At 42.6% G+C, this 18,058-nt stretch overlaps 1 protein-coding gene across 1 annotated transcript in view; it reads right to left on the reverse strand.

Moving 5' to 3' along the window:
* Positions 1-1,184: 1,184 nt before the first annotated feature.
* The window catches only part of camkmt (calmodulin-lysine N-methyltransferase), a 97,457-nt gene continuing 80,583 nt past the window's right edge, over positions 1,185-18,058 (reverse strand). The window contains exons 9-11 of the mRNA XM_061087393.1: positions 15,283-15,346; positions 13,364-13,495; positions 1,185-4,522 (exon numbers count right to left, since the gene is read on the reverse strand). Coding sequence (XP_060943376.1) covers positions 4,430-4,522; positions 13,364-13,495; positions 15,283-15,346 — 289 coding nt within the window. The 3' untranslated portion in view covers positions 1,185-4,429. The remainder of the gene's footprint in view (positions 4,523-13,363; positions 13,496-15,282; positions 15,347-18,058) is intronic.

Below are 18,058 nucleotides of genomic sequence, written 5' to 3' on the forward strand. Positions count from 1 at the left end.
TCCAGTTCACAGAAGTTTCTGAGCTTTTAAGATCTCTCGGCCAACACAGTAATTCACATAACACTCGTTTGCATGGAGGGCGCTAAATCAATCTCCCCCATGTTAACAATTTTGTCGTCCTTTACAATCTGCGCCTCACTTCTTTCCAGTCCTCGCTCTCCTTCCTTCTCTCCCTCCTCCCAGCGCTCGCCTCTCTCTCCCCCTCTCCTCTTTTCCTTCCCTCTCCATCTTGACACAGTGCACTGAGCCTAATCGTGGATAATTGGGTGGGAGGGGCAGTGGGCCGGCCCTGCCTTTGTGTGCAAAGGGCAAGTGGTCAAGTTAATGGGGCCCTTGTGTCGAGCTGGGAACACTCTGTCTCTCTCTTTTTCTCTGTTCGATCACTCACTCGCCAGTCAATCTCCGTCTCTCAGTCAGCTTCTCCTTTCTTTCACGGGTGAAGCTTTTCCCCGCTGTTTCGATCTAGTTTCACCTCATTTCCAGCTGTCTCCCTTTCGCCTTTCCTTCCTGCCACTCAGTGTCTTTTCCCCATTTCTTTTCTCCTCTCTTCCTCTGTCTTCTTGTCTTTTTCAGCCTCTCTCTCTCTGTCTTTGCAGCTGTTTCTATTGCTTCTCTCCGTCTCTGCGGCAGAGTGTCGGGGAGGAGAGAACAGACCTTTTTAAAATATCAAAAGACAGATCAGGAGGCCTTGCTGGTGCCTCCCTTTCTACCGACTCTCCCTCCCTCCTCTGACTGATAAACAGAAGAGTGAGCCCGCGGGATTATCCGACGCTGTGTACTGCCCTCCCTCCCTATTTTATCCCTCTCTCTTTTCTCTCACTGAAGGAGTGGACTGTTGACTGGTCTTGATATGTGTGTGTGAGCACTAACTGTGTGTATCTGTGTGTGTGTTACCTTGTCTGGCACCAGCTTAGCCCGCGGGAGGCCATTGTGTTTGAAAGACAGGCCACAGCCGATCTGGGCCTGAAGGAAACTTTTTTAAATCTGTGAGCGTTTAACACTGGATTGTTAATAATGTAACACACAAGAAGCTTTGATGAGCAGGTCAACAAAATAAGAGAGAAGACAGAAAATCAATTATCCCCAATGTGTTTTATTTTGTGATGCTGAAATGTTCAATAATTATTTACAATTTGAAAAGAGCAAAAAAGAGTCCAAAGTTTCTTGAAGAAAATGCTTTTATTTTTATTCATTCACAAAAAACATCACTCACTCTAAGACTGCCAACTGCGTTCAACCCACATGTGGCACTGAAGCAGAGGGAATCTGATTTACTGACCAGAGACTCACGATATGAGGCCATGTCCACACTATAGATAAATGGAAATATTTCAATTGCATTTTTCAGTTCAGTAAACATATATATATATATAAAAATGCAAAAAGCTAATGCATTGGACAATGCACAGAACATTAAGGCCAGCAGCTTTAAAGCATATCATGTGCTATTTGTATCAAATTGTCTCTACTTGCAGCAAAATGCCACAAAGCCACTTTAACGTGTTTGGTTATTTGTGGTTAGCTGTGGAAAGAAAAGCCCAAAACCAGATCCTAATGGAAATCTATCAGGATCCGTGTGGACATCGCCAGAAAATGACCAACAAATCAACGAGCTCTGTTTCACAACATCTCACAGTACAATGTCATAAATGTGTAGGAACAGAAGATTCCTGCAACACAGGATCTCTCTCTTACCCTCATATTAACGTTATCAAATCCTTGTAAAGAGGTCTCTGAGTAACACCGACGATCAGCAGCTCTTTGTCTCTCTGCTGACGTCACAGTGAGAAGTGCTTAGTCTCCTCACACACGGCACTAATATCACAACAAGAGGTAACAGCATCCTCGTGGTCCCGTTCAGACCCGGAACAAACACCCGTGCTGACAGATCCCATCACCAGTGGACAGCCCCACGTTCGCCTGGCATTAAAATCTGTCCTGAATGTGTCTCCTGTGACCACATGTGATTGGATCCCAGTTCTCCGCTCTATATGCAAATAATCACATCCATCGTTTCTGTATGCGGAGACCACATGTAGCTGTTCTTACTCGGATTGAGATTGAAATCAATTTAACTGTCGCGGGTCAGAGGACGTCAGCGGAGTAGACACTCGTGGCCCAGGATGTGAAGAATGTGGTTCGACTGATCAGACTTGTTTCTAGAGCTGACCACTCAGGACGGGTGTTGATAGCAGGTCTGAACGAGGTCCATATGTAAACGGGACATGACAACAGCTTATGGGTTAAACAGGGGGCACATTTTTGGTGATGTCTCAAGAAGCAGCGATGCAGACGTCACAGTAAACGGCGAAAGACCGGTGCTGAAGCGTGGCCTCGCTGTTAGCTGTGGTGATTGTCACACCAAACAGTGATGGAGTCTCACAGTAACAGTTGGGATGGTATTCATACAGCATGTTAGCCCACAGGTATCAAAGGTATCCAGCTAACTGCATTACAGATAACAAAAAAAATGTAGTTAAATACTCTTCTGAACCTTTGCAAAGCAATTTAAGTCGTCAAAGCTTCGAGAGCGCTGATAAAACTGGATTAATTTACCTTTCAGAGCTGGTACACGGAGGGAATACTGTTCTTTTCTGGAGGTGGATTAGTCTTTTTCTTTTACATGAGACACATAAACACCAGCCGCTGGGAGATACTGCATAGCTTCTTGGCTGCTGTGTTCAGCGTGGATCACAGTGAAATGTGGAAACACCTTAGCAGTGATAGGTACAACTTCAGGCTTGAGTGACCGGCTAACGCTCGGCATGTTTCTCAATAACACTTCAGAGAAGAGAGCGCTGAATGCAAGGGACCTGAGTTAAACTGTGTTGATTGAAAAAAATGGCCAACATCGAGTGTTGGCCTCTGATGTGTAAACGTTTCTAATCTCGAGATTGTGGGACTTTTAAAACGAAGGTATTTTATAAATTTGAAATCATATATTCGTCCTGCATGTCCACTGGTTGTGGCTGCTTGTTCTCTTTAATATTGTTGGTTTTACATTCATACTGAAAATGTTTTTGCAACCTTTTTTAATATCCTTGTGGTAACAGATACTGTGTGATTGCACTTTAGTGAATGTATGACGTCTTTTATCTGTGTAGTAGCAGAAAGAATACTGTAGTATTCCTTTTCCCTCCTTCTGGAGAGATAACATGAGAAACAGAAAGAAACAGTCATATATAGAATGTAAAGGCTTAATCAATAACAAATGAAACCATTAAAAAATCATGTATCAATATGTCATCATATAAATTGTCAGTATACCATATGTAGTCATCTTAAATAGGCGTGGACATGGAGCACGATGCTTCAGTCACAGCAGAAAAGAGGTAACAGACCATCGGAGAGGTCTGCATGAGAAATATCAGAAACAGAAACAGACCTGATGCACAGAGAAAGATTTCTGTGCATCACATCTTAGACCTTTTTAATCAATTCCACAGTATTGGGGTCACTTTTGAATAATTGCGAGGAGTAAGGAGTCACATGTGCACGTATTCTGTCTCTCTTTAAAAACACACACGCTACCTGAAGGTGGTTCGGACTCTGAGCTTCCACCAGCGCGTCACAAACCCTGTTAATAAACTGTGTTGATCTAAACACTGACCTGTGACTGAGTGATTGAGTTGTGTTAGGAGAAATAAAAGTGAAGAAGGGAACTGGGAGAAATAAAGGAAACTGTGAACGGCTCCACAGTCTGTGATGGTGAATGTATTGGAGCTGGGGCCACAAACACAGTGACAGGGTTGATCCCACCTGGTCAACTGACTGACTGACTGACCACTCTTCAGTAGGAATGACTGAGGCTACATCAACACTACTACGTTCTGTCGTCCACAGTATACTCTGCTGGCCTTGGTGAGAAGAAGAATGAGACTGTGTTGTAGTCTTGCGTTTCACCCTTGTTGTTTCTTGTCCGTATTATTTTCTGTAAATAACCAACAAACTACAGAGAAAACATAGTAGTATGAATGTAGCCTGAGGAAAAGTCTGTATCACTGATTGAACGACTATTTATAATAACCAAACAAGCTGATTGGCTTGTTGGTTGTGATGGTGACCGACTGCTTCACCTTCCTGGACGGCTGATTAACCAAAGCCTTGAGTGACACATGGCAGCTGGTTAGAACTGTTATGAACAGATAGAATGTGCCCAACTCTTCCTCTTCCTCCTCACTTACAGTAAATGTTCCTCACCAACACTTCACACTACAAAACAAACACACTCAAATATTAATATAAATTCTCTCAGTGGCCGACGTGAATATAAAATTGTCTCAAATACAACCACGGCTTGATTAGTTTGACTCGACACCGAGACAAACGCAGCCCCAGTGTTTTTCTAATACTGTTCCTTTCACTCAGACCTCCTTGTGTCCTCTGTGGCGTCAGTGTGGGACTGGGAGGACACGAGGGCTCACTGGTTTCACACACAGAGGCTGACTGGTCCTTTGGTCAGCGTGAGGAGGAGAGGATAGTGGATGTTCTCGTCGTAGGCTTCTTTCCCTTCTCTCTGCATCTGGAAAACACAAAACACATCCTCAACTTCAAATCCCCATCTTCAAAGAATTATGAATTTAGATTCAACCAGATAGAAAATTTAAATGTAAAGGGTCACATTTAGTGTTTTCTATAATGTTTTCTGTCATGTTTCTATCACATAACTTGGGTGATTGGATTAAATTAAAAACAATTTATTTAATTAAATCACCCATTATTATATATGTAAAACCATCACAGATCAGTGCAGTAATGTCTGCATTGGTGATATTGACAATTATTTTAATTATTGATTTATTTGCAAGTTATTATCTCCTCCAGGAGGTTGTGTTTGTTGGTTTGTAGGCAGGATTATAAAAAACTACTTTAATTACCATAAAACTTGGTTTGGAGGATGCAGAATGAGCCAGTAAAGAACCATTCCATTCTGGTGTGGATCCAGATCAGGGGGAGGATCCAGGATTTTTTTTGGTTATAGTCTTTTAAATTGTAAGGAGGCGCACCAGTCAATATTTTCCTTAAATTCTTAGAGAATAATTATTGGATCTTGATGAAAAAGATAACAAGTTATTATTAGAGGACTGATATTTATGTGCAATTTAGTGCAGATTGAAATAAAAATCCATATGTAGGGAATTTAAGTGTGTTTTGATAAGGGGCCTTGAGGTATGAACCCTGCTGCCCTTCTAGTTTTATTAAATAGTTGAATAAAGATGTTTCTGGTTAATAAAACTTCACAAAATAGTGAAAATCTCACATTATAACAACCCACAGCTTCAAGTTCAGTTGTAAACTTGTTCATGTGCAGCAAGAAAAATCCTGATATTCGAGACGACAGAACTGCATGAAAACGATTAATTGATCAACAAAATAGTTGCTGATTATTCACTCAGTAATTAACTTATTGTTCCAGTTTTAGTGTGCATACCCCTGCAACAACACACACACACACACACACACAGCTTTGTGGGGTGTCCATGTTGTGCCCACTCTTTGCCCTTTTAAGCAGACCTGGCAGTTTGGGTTTGCACTCACTAATCAGCTCGCTCAGCGTCTCGCCAAATGATCAGAGACTTATGAAAGTGAGTTCAGTGGTTCTGCTCATGTGAGAGTGTGTGATTGTCTGTCTGTGTCAGTGTGTGTGTGTGTGTGTGTGTGTGTGTGTGTGTGCGCGTGAGGTGAGAACAAGACAGTGCAGGACTGTGTGAAAAGGTTTCTTCAAAACAAACAGAAACTCAGACTGACCCTCAATCCACTTCCGTCAGCGGCTTCCAAGTTGTGTGCAAGTGATCCTCCCTCCAACCTCAGCCTTCTTACATGAGGACTGTGGGCTGTTCTCCCAACAATTAGGTCAGATTCTTTTCTCTTGCTCATAACACTCTGGGTTTGCAGTTGTTCTAGTTTTAATCAAATGTTTCCACCAATGAAATTACAGCTTTTAAGTATTTGAATGCAGAATGTAATTGTTAATTTGAACTTACTTCCATTAAAAAAAGGAAGCCATCTACTTTCGACAATCTTTGCATGTCCTTTGATTTAATCAGCTGCATTACGACGTGCACACAAATGAACAGGACATATGAATGTACAGTATGTGTCTAACTGTCCACGTTGGAAATGTGGACAGTGGGGGAATTTGGAGCTTCCTTTGCTTGGGTGTTGCTCAAGCTGGCATTAAAACTGCATGAAAAAAACTCAGCCCCCTATTCATTTCAAAGAGACGACTATGTTGACACAGCCGGGCTGCCAACACAGAGGGGGGGGGGGAAAGTCCAGTCAAATTTATTCATAGAGCAAATTTAAGAACAAACGCTTGATCTAAGGGCTTAGTAAGGAAATTCAAAATACACTTAGATAATTAAAACACAAATAAACAGATAAATAAATCTAACAGAGAAAATTTAAATTGAATTCATCATCAAGCAACAACATTTAACCTGGTTCAACTTTTGCAGCATTTCATACTACATTCTTTTAATTGGAAAACGCCTGAACTCTGCCAAACAACTGTCTTTAGCCTCGGTTACAAGTGTAGAAACCAACATGGATAAACAATTACAAGCGTTGCTTCCCACATCTTCTCCTGAGAAAGTGACTGATCTCCTCCTCTACATCATCTCTCCTGTTCCCACACCTCCTCCTGAGAAAGTGAGTGATCTTCTCCTCTACATCATCTCTCCTGTTCCCAAACCTCCTCCTGAGAAAGTGAGTGATCTTCTCCTCTACATCATCTCTCCTCATTCAGCCTTATTTCCCTGGCAGCTTCTGCCCATGTAGCTGAATATGAACGCGCCTCCCTCACTCGGTCCCTCCCTTTCTCCCCAAGTGCCCTTCATGTGTGTTATCTTCCTGTGGCCATCCCTCCAGGCACCGACCAGCGGTTGAACCTGTGACCCTCCGGGAGAGAGAGAGAGAGTGAGGGAGAGAGAGAGAGAGAGAGAGAGAGAGAGAGAGAGAGAGAGAGGGAGAGAGAGAGAGAGACAGAGAGAGAGAGAGAGACAGAGAGAGAGAGAGAGAGAGAGAGAGAGAGAGAGAGAGAGAGAGAGAGAGGAGAGAGAGAGGGAAAGCAGACAGCCCAGGGGGTGGTTGGGCGTGGAGGGGCAGCTGCCTGCCCCCTGTGCTAAGCCTGCAATGGGGACCATGGCCAGCATTCACATTCAAATTCTACCAGGCGGAAGGAGCGAGGAGCGATAGATGGAGGGATGGAGGGATAGAGAGGCGGAGGGGTGGGTAGGTGGTTGGGGGGGGGTGGACTTAACGCGGTGAGGGCTGAGAGCTCGCAGAGGTGAAAAGTTTAACAAGCAAAGCTGTTCCTCCTGATCGCAGGCTGCCTAATCAGCTTCATGGGTGGCTGGCTAAATCGGCTCTCAACCCGACCCCCTATCCCCCCCACCCCCCCACAATCTTTTCTCTTTTTCTTCTTCCCCTTTCCGAGGTGCAAGCCATTTATGTTGTAGCCACTTCTGCCCCATCCTCTGTCTCCCTCTCCTCTCATCTCGCCTCTCCGTTTCTCTGCCTCCTGCTTTTTCTCGTTTATTCCTGCCCCGCTTGCGTAGACAGGAGAGAAAGTGAACAAGGTGGAAAAAAGAGAGAGAGGAGGAGGAGGGGGGGGGGGGGCGCCCCGAGACAAGGGAGGGACGGATGAACCGGATGTCTGGGGTCTCTCTCGGCAGGATTAGGAAACAGAGAATGAGGGATTGGGTGGATGGAGAGATGAGTAGAGGAAGGGATAGAGGGACAGGCTTGAATAAATAGAGAAGTGGGTCGTGATGTAGGAAATGGGGAGATAGAGGGGGGAGTGGAGGGAGGGAGGGGAGAGAGGGGAGAGGGAAGATTTGTCGGAGAACGGAGGAGGAGGAGGGAGGCAGAAAGAAGTAGAGTATGAGTGCATGGACACAGTGGGGATACTATTAATGCATGTGGGAGAGACGGGGGATCCACACATGTGCACACACACACACACACACTCTCTCCCCTGTGTGTGTGTGTGTGTGTGTGTTTGAGAGAAATTAAAATTCATGACTCTCTCTTCACAACCATTTGAGTAACAAGATTAAGATGGCGGGTTAGAAAATAGCGCTGGCATTATCAGGCTGCTTGCAGTCCCTCCAGCTGCTTGCCTCTCTATTCCACAACAGTGGGGATAAGAGGATAACGCGCTAGCCCTGTCTGCCCGTCCCAGCACACGCTTTACACACACACACACACACACACACACAAACACACAACGTTCTTAGACACACTACCGCTGCTCATCGGGCCCGCCTGCTGCCGGCAGTCCCTCGAGTGTTTGTGTCAGGGAGCAAAAGTGTGTGTGTGTGTGTGTGTGTGTGAACAACTGCAGAGCTGGAGCTCTGGAGATGGGTTGTAAGAAAAAACCTCCACACTCTCTCTTTTTGCAAACGTGGAAAAGCAAACATTGAGATGAGCGGTGTGTTTCTGAACAAAATGAAATCTGGTTGTGTGTCGACCCGGGCACGGTGAGGAATGCCAGCGAACCCACAGCTACAGCGACCGCGTGTACGTTTGTTTAACAGCGTCGGTGCCAGATGGACGAGCCGGTGAGTCGCTGAGGGAGCATGAAAAGAAATTAACTCGGCCAAAATGACACACGTGCAAACTCCACCGGTAACATGATGGTGTTGCATGGCTGCAGGTGCCTCGGTTTCTCAGAGGAGCAGACAGATTCCTTGACAAAAATTGGGAGATGTATAATCTTTTATAACGTTATCAACTAATCATGTTACCCTGTTGCACTAACTTGTCACAAATATTTGAGCTACACTGTGTAGTTTGGTCCCATTTATAGCTTCTGGTCCTAGCTAGATTCTGTAGTAATTAGTAATTATGAAAAGTAGTAATTATGAAACTTTTATAGCAAAACTTATATCTTTTCAAATACTTATTATTGCAAATTACTGATCAAATTAACAGATTCATGATTATCTTCAAAATATAATATATATATAATAATAATAAATCATAGGTTTTCATAATATATTCATGACATATTTTTACAAGATTTAAGTTTATAAAAGTGAAAGTTTCTTAAAAAAATGTAAATGGCAGCTTTTTCCACCCTAATCTAATTAGAACGAGGCAGCGACAGTAACAAGTTAATTAAGTTTAACAGAGTATTTTCTTTACAAACTGTTTCTCAGAACAAAACAAAACAACAGAGGCTTTTCAGTTCTACAGTTTCTTCTCAGTCAGCGAACATGTGCTTCTGGAGAAGAGGATTCAAAACAATCTTTGATTGTTTTAAGCCGCGGTGAAAGAAAATCCATAGTGTGTGTTCTGCTGTCGGGTCTGATGTGCATTTTCTTGGTCCATCCACTGAAAGTAAATATAGCTGAAGGAAGCTAATCTGTGGTGTAAATGAGCAGCAGCTGCTCATTTGGATCTGTGTGTGTGTGTGTGTGTGTGTGGGCATGGTGGCAGTGAATGTTTCGCTGTGATATCATCATGTGGTGTGTGTGTGTGTTTGTATATAATGTCTAGCCAATATGCTGTCTGAGTGATGTCTGGTCTGTGTGGGATTGCGATATAGCTTGTTTCTTAGCTGTGTGCACAGTGTGTGTGTGTGTGTGTGTGTGTGCCTGACTGACCATTCTAGACACACACACACTCTCACACAGGGGTTGTTCCGTGTTCATCAGAAGATAAGCAGAGGCGACTTAATCACCTTCAGTTGTGAGGGGGGGGCACCACTTCAACTTGTCCTCATATCCGAGTGCAGCACCTGACCCCGCTGTTTGTGTGTCTGTGCGCGACAGTGTGTGTTACTGAAATGGAAGTGTGCATTTCAAAAAGTGATCTGACTGGTGTGATAATCCCGCGGAATACCAAAGAAAAGAAGAAGAAGAAGAAGAAGAAGAAGAAGAAGAAAAAACGGCATAATTTCAGGGTGATTTTTTTATAACCCCCCCCATCAATATTGTTCTGAATTTATTCCCCTGTTCACACTGCAGTCATTATGTTGTCAAGCAATTCTCATCACTAAAACAGGTCTGAGTGGCAATTTTCCCGAGTGGTTGAGGTGCTGAACCATTAGAATTATCCAGTGACTGTATTCCGTGGCCTTGAGGCCTAATCAATTCTCTCAGCAGCTTTTTTCAAACAAAGTTATATTTCTTTTAAATCAAAGGCAATCACAGCATCCACTTTAATACTACAGCTCCCACTTGTTTCTTTCCTTCCCTCTTAACTCCCGACTTTCTCCTCTAACCTTCCTTTCTTCTCTCTTTCTAAGTCATTTTTTTTTTTTTTATTGTCCTTTTTCTATACTCTACAGCTCTTCTTGTTCTGCTTCCACTCCAAGACCGAGACCGGGTTTTCCAGTGTTTTGTCCTTGTCCGTGTTTAGTAGGAGATTTATTCTCCTGAAATGTGTTCTCCAGTGACATGAGGAGGTCTGGGTGGACGAGTGGCACCAGACCTCAGGATTTGAGTTCCACATTCCATGCTGCTTAGGTTTAGGCTCCTTGAAAACCTTTTTGGCTATTAAAAAAATCCTGGTTTTGGTTTAATACAGAATAAGTACATTTAATCAAAGCTTAACCAAATGGTGTCGTCCGCTAAATCATAACCATAACAAGACCAGGTCAAAACCTGGGCTTTGTTTGGTCAATATGTGAAATTGTGAGATAACTGAAAACTGTTGAAATAGTATTCGTCCTTTTGTCCTGTTCAACATTCAGCCTGGCGTCAGACGGTTTCTTTATCTTTTTGCTTCTCTCTTACTTTTTGTTAATGTTTTATTGTTTGGAGGAGAGTTAGAAGTGTCTTTCTTATTTGAGCCTTTTTTCACGTATGATCTTCAGACAGTGTCATTGTCCAGAGTTTCACAAAGTCAGCACACAACTGGAGTTTGCTCCTGCATGTTCTCATCTGCTGGAGATCTATGATTTGGTTTACAGGACGGTTTCTCAGCAGTTTGCTCTCCAGAAAATGAGCTGTCGTGGGAAACGTCCATTTAACGTCCGGCTCAACAGATTCAGTCACTTGCGTTCACACATGCAGCTCCTCTGGAAAATGTCTAGGACAGTTCGAGGGTTCCAGTGTCACAGTGCACGACCTCTGTCTGAGTTCCAGACTCCTGCTCTGCCTCAGACTGAACACAACGGACACAGAGGGAGTTGTGCTGAGGTGAGGTTTGTCCGGAAAGCCACTTGATTTGTCGCTCGGTAGTTTTTGAAAAGGAATTTGCTAAAGTGGTGTGAAAATTCGGTAAATGTAGCGACAAATGCTTTAAGTTGGCAACACTGCCTGAAAACGCCCCCTGCTGACTGTTCGTGTCAATTCATTTGGAAAGAGCAACTGCCGCCGATGACACTCACGAATGGTTTAAACTGCTTTTGCCAGTATCTACGCTGACGTTGCAGCTTTACTGGCTAGACATTATGACGCGCGTCGAATTTTCCGAGCGTTTGTGTGTAAATACCAACAAATGTTTAATCTTAATTTATTGATTTTCAAGTATCGGAAACACTGACCACAGCGACAATTATTTTCTAACGTGCAAGATGCAACACTGGTAAGACGGTGGTGTAATGTAGTTTCTCAGTTTCCAGCGAGTTCATGAGGTCAAACATGATGCACCGGAAAAAAACTCCTCTACTGGCAACAAGTAAGAAGTCAATTGCATACAAAAAATGCTTTTACACTTTAATTTGGATGTGAAATAGGTCAAAGAGTTATGAGTCAGTCCATACTTCTACTTTTTCACTATTTTTTTAACAGAAAATAACTTTTTATTATGTACAAAAAAATGTTTCTTCTGTACAAACTGATTTTTACTTGTGCAATCCTGTGCCACTGCACTTTACTTACTAACATTTCATACAAACCACTACAGTGAAAAGATGTTTATAATGTACATACTCAGCATTTTTCTATTATAATGTCTACTTCCTGTCATTCCGGAATTTCCCCTGGTGTGTGGATCAATTAAGTTTTTATCTTATCTTATCTTAATTAACAATATGTCATGAGTCCAATGAGAGGACAGTGTCCACCGAGGCTGTCCCTGCAGTGCGAGAGGTTGCTTGTAGTTTGAAAGGATCACTCAAGGAACATGTGAGTGATCGTTCATGTCAAACATAAAGAAGGATAAATATTACAGAGCAAAGGAGACAAGCAGTGAGATTTTTCTTCCTCGCTGAGGTTAAAGCAATTTAACAGGCTTTTTAATGGCCAGTCTGTCCAATTGTCCCACCAGTGCAGGTGAACGTGTGTGCACCAATTGAGCCCGCTCCTTGCTGTCCTGTTCTTCTGGAGCTGTGTGTGTAATGGAGATAACAGCTGGACTCCACTTCTTTTAACACTGCCTGCTTGTGGGCTTTCTGCCGCTCTTTTTCTCTTTTTCACTCGGCTTTTCTCTCCTCTCTCTCTCTCTCTCTCTCTCTCTCCTCACACACATTGTGAAGTTAAGGCAGCTTGTTTTTCCTCCGGCATGTCTCGCAAACTGTTTCACTTTCACACAGAGATCCTGCTCGAAAAGATAATAAAATAAAAGAGCTCATTTACACTGAACCAAACATGCGTGTGATTCATAATAGCACGACGTCACTCTGGAATCAGAGGATTGACGTGTGACATGTTAGCATCAGCGTCCTGTGCCTCCTCTCTGTTTTACACAGGTTCTGACTAATTCTCTAACACATAGAGGCCTGACAAAAACGGCCCCAGCTAAAATGTTTGTAACTTTTATACAAAGCAGTGAAGCAGAGTGAAGATGATGCGTGAAAGAGTCTTTAGCGTCAAACGAGAGAACAACTAACAAGTGTGCTTTACGTGACCTGGATCGTTTTTTGGTTCCTTTATTAAATAGCATTTTCTAGACTGCAACTGAATTGTAGTAACTGGCTTTTATCCATTTTATGGCAGGTCCATTATAATAAGATGCTCACAGGCTATTTGCTACTGTCAAAGTTCAACAGAGGCAAATTAATTAAATGCATTTTGTGTCTGGTCTCTTAAGAGGCTGTAACCCTCGGATAAAATAGTGTCCTCCAGTCTGCGGGGGCAGAAATGATTACAGTGACCGATCACCTCTCTCAACAAATATATGGCATGAAATTATAATATTAAGGCAGATTTACAAAAGAATAAGAATCTGGGCTTTAATTTCCAAACTGGTTGCTGAAAAGTGAAGAAAAGACTTTCCTTAAAACCTAAAAACATGCAGTTGGTGATCATGTATGATTTTATTCTTACCTTAGTTACACAAGCTTTACCTGTATTTCAACTCTTGATGACATGACTCTGGGAATTTGGATTTAATAATACATTTCCCTGCATGTAAGTCTCTCTTATACCATTGTCTCATGAGAGTCGCTGTCTGTGTGTATTCTTCTTACCTTCAGGTGAACTTCCCAGACCTGAGGGTCGTACTGCTGGTGCTGAGAGACGCCGAGTCCGGCCTGTTTGGCCAGCTGACAGAACAGCCTCAGGGTTTCACCTCTCAGTGGAGCCAGGACCAACGCCGTGCCCTGGGGACCAAACCACAGGAAGCTGAGTGACTGCACCAGCGTGAGGATTGATAAAGTGTCGGAAACATTTGGTTGTTTAACTTTGCAAACACTGTTTTTTCACCAGGCATATATTATGTGATAAAACAAAAATAATTAAGCTCTACTAATCCAATCAACCCTGGAATTATGACAGCAGCACACATGTAGGTGTGAATTTGTCTACTCATGAATTGACTTGTTTGGGTGTTGGTGTTTGTGTCTATGTGTTTCTGTGTGTGTGTGTGTGTGAGAGAGAGAGAGAGAGAGAGAGAGAGAGAGAGAGAGAGAGAGAGAGAGAGAAAGACAGTGTGTGTGCATCACAGATGTCCTGGAAACACTAAGAGGATTACCAAGAGGTTCAAAGTTTCTTTGAAATCCTTCAGCTTTCAGTTTTATTTCATGCTGATCATGTTATTATTGTTTTAATTAAATGGAGCGGGGATGCTCACACAAACACACACAAACACACAGACAAATTAATGCCCAGTGACACAACACACGCTCAAAGAACACAAGCGCAGTGAGAACAGCAGGATCACCGTGTTTGACAGATGATTTTTCATCTGTACATCCAGTATTCCCCCCCACACCTTCTTAAATCACTGAAAAACCAAACAAACAGACCAAATTCCTCCCGGCACTAATCAGCTGATTAAGGGGGATCCAGCCCACCGGATGGACCACCTTTGTTAGAAAACAACAAATTAGTGCCATTAGATGGAAGAATTAATTGTTGCTTTGTTAATTGTTTAATCAGCTTAGCGAATTATTAAATATTTGCCGACTCTTGTTGTGGCAGCGACAGTCTGATGGCCGACACTCAAATCATATTAGCCCCCGAATTATCTCGGCTGGATTAAAGAGAGAGAGAGACATGAAGAGAATTAACACACAGATGTACAACAATGGCCAGATGTCGTATCTGTGGTTGGACCACATCAGCTCGATGCATTAAACTGCAACCGAGACACGCACATGTCTGAGGAACCGTGTGTGTGTCAACACTGGAAAGCAGTTGGATTTAATATTATATTATAATAATTTATTCTTTAGGCAGGCAGTTTTCAGAGGGACTTTTTTTCTATAGGATGAAGTTCTGGTGAAAACAGTGAGAAACATAGACAGTGTTTATGAAACTGGATGTTTCTGATTAATCTTTCATATTTTTACTTGTTTGGTTTGGTTTATGGTTTGATTAATTTCTCCTCTGCCTCCTTTTCCCATCTCCATCCCACTGTCTGCTCTACCCTTCCCTTTCGTCCATCTCTTTTCTCCTTCTTCCTCCCCTCCTCCCTCCCCTTTCTCCTTCTTCTCCCCTATCTCCTTCAGGGCCATTTTCATCTCTTTTTCATAAACAGATATTCCCTAACACCACTCTGGCCTCTGTACTTAAAATGCAACCCCCCTTTCCTCAGATGAATATAAATCTCAACCCTATCTCTTCCAGCCTTTTGCTTTCTTCCCTCCCGTTTGCTTTGGCTGTCACAGCAGGGGGTCTTATCGAGGGGCCAAAAGGGAGAAGTTGCTTCGGATTTGTGATTAAGGAAAAAGGCATGAAAGAGAGAGATGGAGATCAGAGCGATGCATTCAAGTCGCTCATAATAAGCATTAAAGAATTACATGATATTAATCCTTTCAGACCATTAATGTGTATAGGGTTTGGGGCGAGGCTTAATTATGACTCAGAAGAGAGGGAAGGATAAGCGGAGATATATACAGTAGAAACACAGAGGCAGAGGCAAACACACACACACACACACACTTACGTTGGGCTGCAGTAATCTCCTTATAGCATCAACCAGGCTGGCTCTGTACTGGTCCAGGAACAAACTGAATGGGGAGAGGGAGAGTCAGGTTAGAATGCATTCCTACGATAGCAGCTCCAGATAAAGCAGCAGGCTATTTATTTTCTTTTGTTTACAAATAAATCCACTGACAGGAAGAAGGGAAAAACAATTTGCATGAGTAAGATGCTCCCTCGTTTTTTGTTTACGTTCGAGTTTCCATGTGCGTTCAGCTCAGCCTGCTGTCGAGGCACCGAGAGGACTGCAGAGAATACCAGAAAAAGACACAATTGCCCACAGAACACACGCACGCACGCACGCACGCACGCACGCACGCACGCATGCACGCACACACACACACACACACACACATGCACATTATATGCAAACACACACACTTTTACTGAGATACTTCAAAGTGCTACAAAGCACCTTGGATTTGTGGAATTAATACCTTGAATGTGTCGCTCGCTCTGTAGTTAATATGAAGATATAAGAACAAAAAACTGCAATTTTTCTCGTTTCATATTAACGACATTGTACTGTAACTTTCATGTGAGTGTGTTAGAGACCTTGTGTAGCTTTCATCACAGGGAGTTAGACGGATTGTGCTGTATGTTTGTGAAGCCCCACACATAATGTGATAAGTACATTTACATAATTGACAAGCCATGAATTGAGTTCTTGTAATTTGCTGCAAAGGTACGATCGGGATGCTCTGTTACACTCAAAATTCAAACAGGAATTTACTAGGATCAACGAATCTTTTCTCCTCACCTTCATTCCCAAAAAATGCTTCAGCCTAAAGTTTTATTTTCAATCCACTTGAGACCTTAGAGAGTTTTTCTAAATTGAGGTCCTTCGACTTGAAATGATGGGTTGAATGAATACAGAGAGTGGAGGGTTCGCTCTACTCATTAAATCAAGTTGTGAAAGAAACACAGCTGTCACAAATGAAAATGAACTTTCCAGCATTCATTGCTTTGCAGTTATAACTCTCTATAAAAAGCCTTTTTGTAATTTGAATAGAAAAGACTTGATGTAAACTTGCTAAATGTCCATAATGCAAACACAGCATTGTTGCTTCTCTTCTTTTTTTTTTGAACTTCTTTATATTTCCTTTTGTCGAATACAGTCATACAGTACATCGTTTTTAACATGAAATAAGGTGTCACGGGTACAAGCTAACCCTAACCCTAACCCGTTCTGGGGGGGGGGGGGGAGATTTGTTCAACACACACACACACACACACACACACACTAACACAAATCTGATCATCACACCTGTCGTGTGTTCACAAAGACAAAAATCAATCCATTATGCACATAAGTAGTGCATTGTGTGTGTGTGTGTGTGCGTTTGCTTTGCTTTGTGTGTGTGTGTGTGTGTGTGTGTGTGTGTGTGTGTGTGTGTGTGTGTGTGTGTGTGTGTGTGTGTGTGTGTGTGTGTGTGTGTGTGTGTGTGTGCACCTATTTATCACCGATGAGAGTGGAGTAATTTGACTAAAATGCAACAATACAGAGCAGATTTGACATAATCCTAAACATCCGGCCAGTGGAGAGGCAATCTGGACGCATGTTTCCAATCAGTGCTTCTGACCTTTCCTCATTCAAAACCCTCTGATCCCAGACAGGAGCCAGCTTCTCCTCACAGCCTACACCTACACTTCCATGTTTTTCCAGACCACACATATACGTATATCTTTAGAAAACGAGCTACAAAGCACTACAGGACACTGGTGAATCCAGGATGTGTGCAGGTACGTGTTGAGTTTATTATTCTTTCTGAGGGGCAAAGTTTATTTGGTTTGAAAGGTGAGAGGTTTGTGTTTGGTTTATTTTGCCACAGACACCAGTTCACGGGGAAAGCTAATTACAACAAGGAAGTGAGGTAGTTGGGTGGGGGCAAAAGCTGGAACACACACACACCCACAAACACAGACACACACACAGGGCAGGGGAAGGACAGTGTGTCATGTAGAGGGCAACAACTCAAGTCTCAGACAAGATTTTCTCTTAACATGTTACAGTCGCTATACCTCAAGACCGTTTGAGAAAGAAAACCGGGCGAGTGGTGAGGTCCACCTTGGGCAGGTCGTTAGCATACTAAATGAAAATATATATATAATCTATTATGTTATATAATATAAAAGAATGTAATGAAAAATAGCCCTCGATATTAACACTTGTTGTTGCAATGAGAGATAAAGGCATAAGACGTAAGTTTAATAAAATCATGTATGTTATGTTGATCTGATTATTGCACCCCCAAAATGAGTAATTGCTTAAAAAAATTAAATAAAAAAATATTTATTTTTTCTGTTATAGAAGAAAATCACTAAAATTTGTAGATAAACATGTACTTCAACTGTGAGTAGCATCATCATAACAATCATCTCACATCAGACCATAAAGAACAACAGATGTTAATGTGATAAAGGAAAGAAGGCAAATTAAATATATTTTGTATAAAATAATTAATGGTTATTTATAGGGAAAAAGCACCCCCCCCCCCCCTTGATGTAAATAATTGACTTTGCCACTCAGAGGAATGTTTCACCTTCTGTTAAACCGTCTGTCTGAGGTTTATTGTTTTGTCACATGAACACCGTGAGTGGTCTTCCCCTTTAAGGTCACCCTGGACGCCCTCAGACTGTCAGAGGCCTATTGTCTCACGCTGACCCCTCCCACCCAGGACAGCCCGGCGAACTCTAGTCAAAACGGCCCGGGTGTCAAAGGGCACAACATGGGCGTGAGT

Source organism: Limanda limanda, chromosome 15 (assembly GCF_963576545.1).
Source record: "Limanda limanda chromosome 15, fLimLim1.1, whole genome shotgun sequence".
Classification (NCBI taxonomy): domain Eukaryota; kingdom Metazoa; phylum Chordata; class Actinopteri; order Pleuronectiformes; family Pleuronectidae; genus Limanda; species Limanda limanda.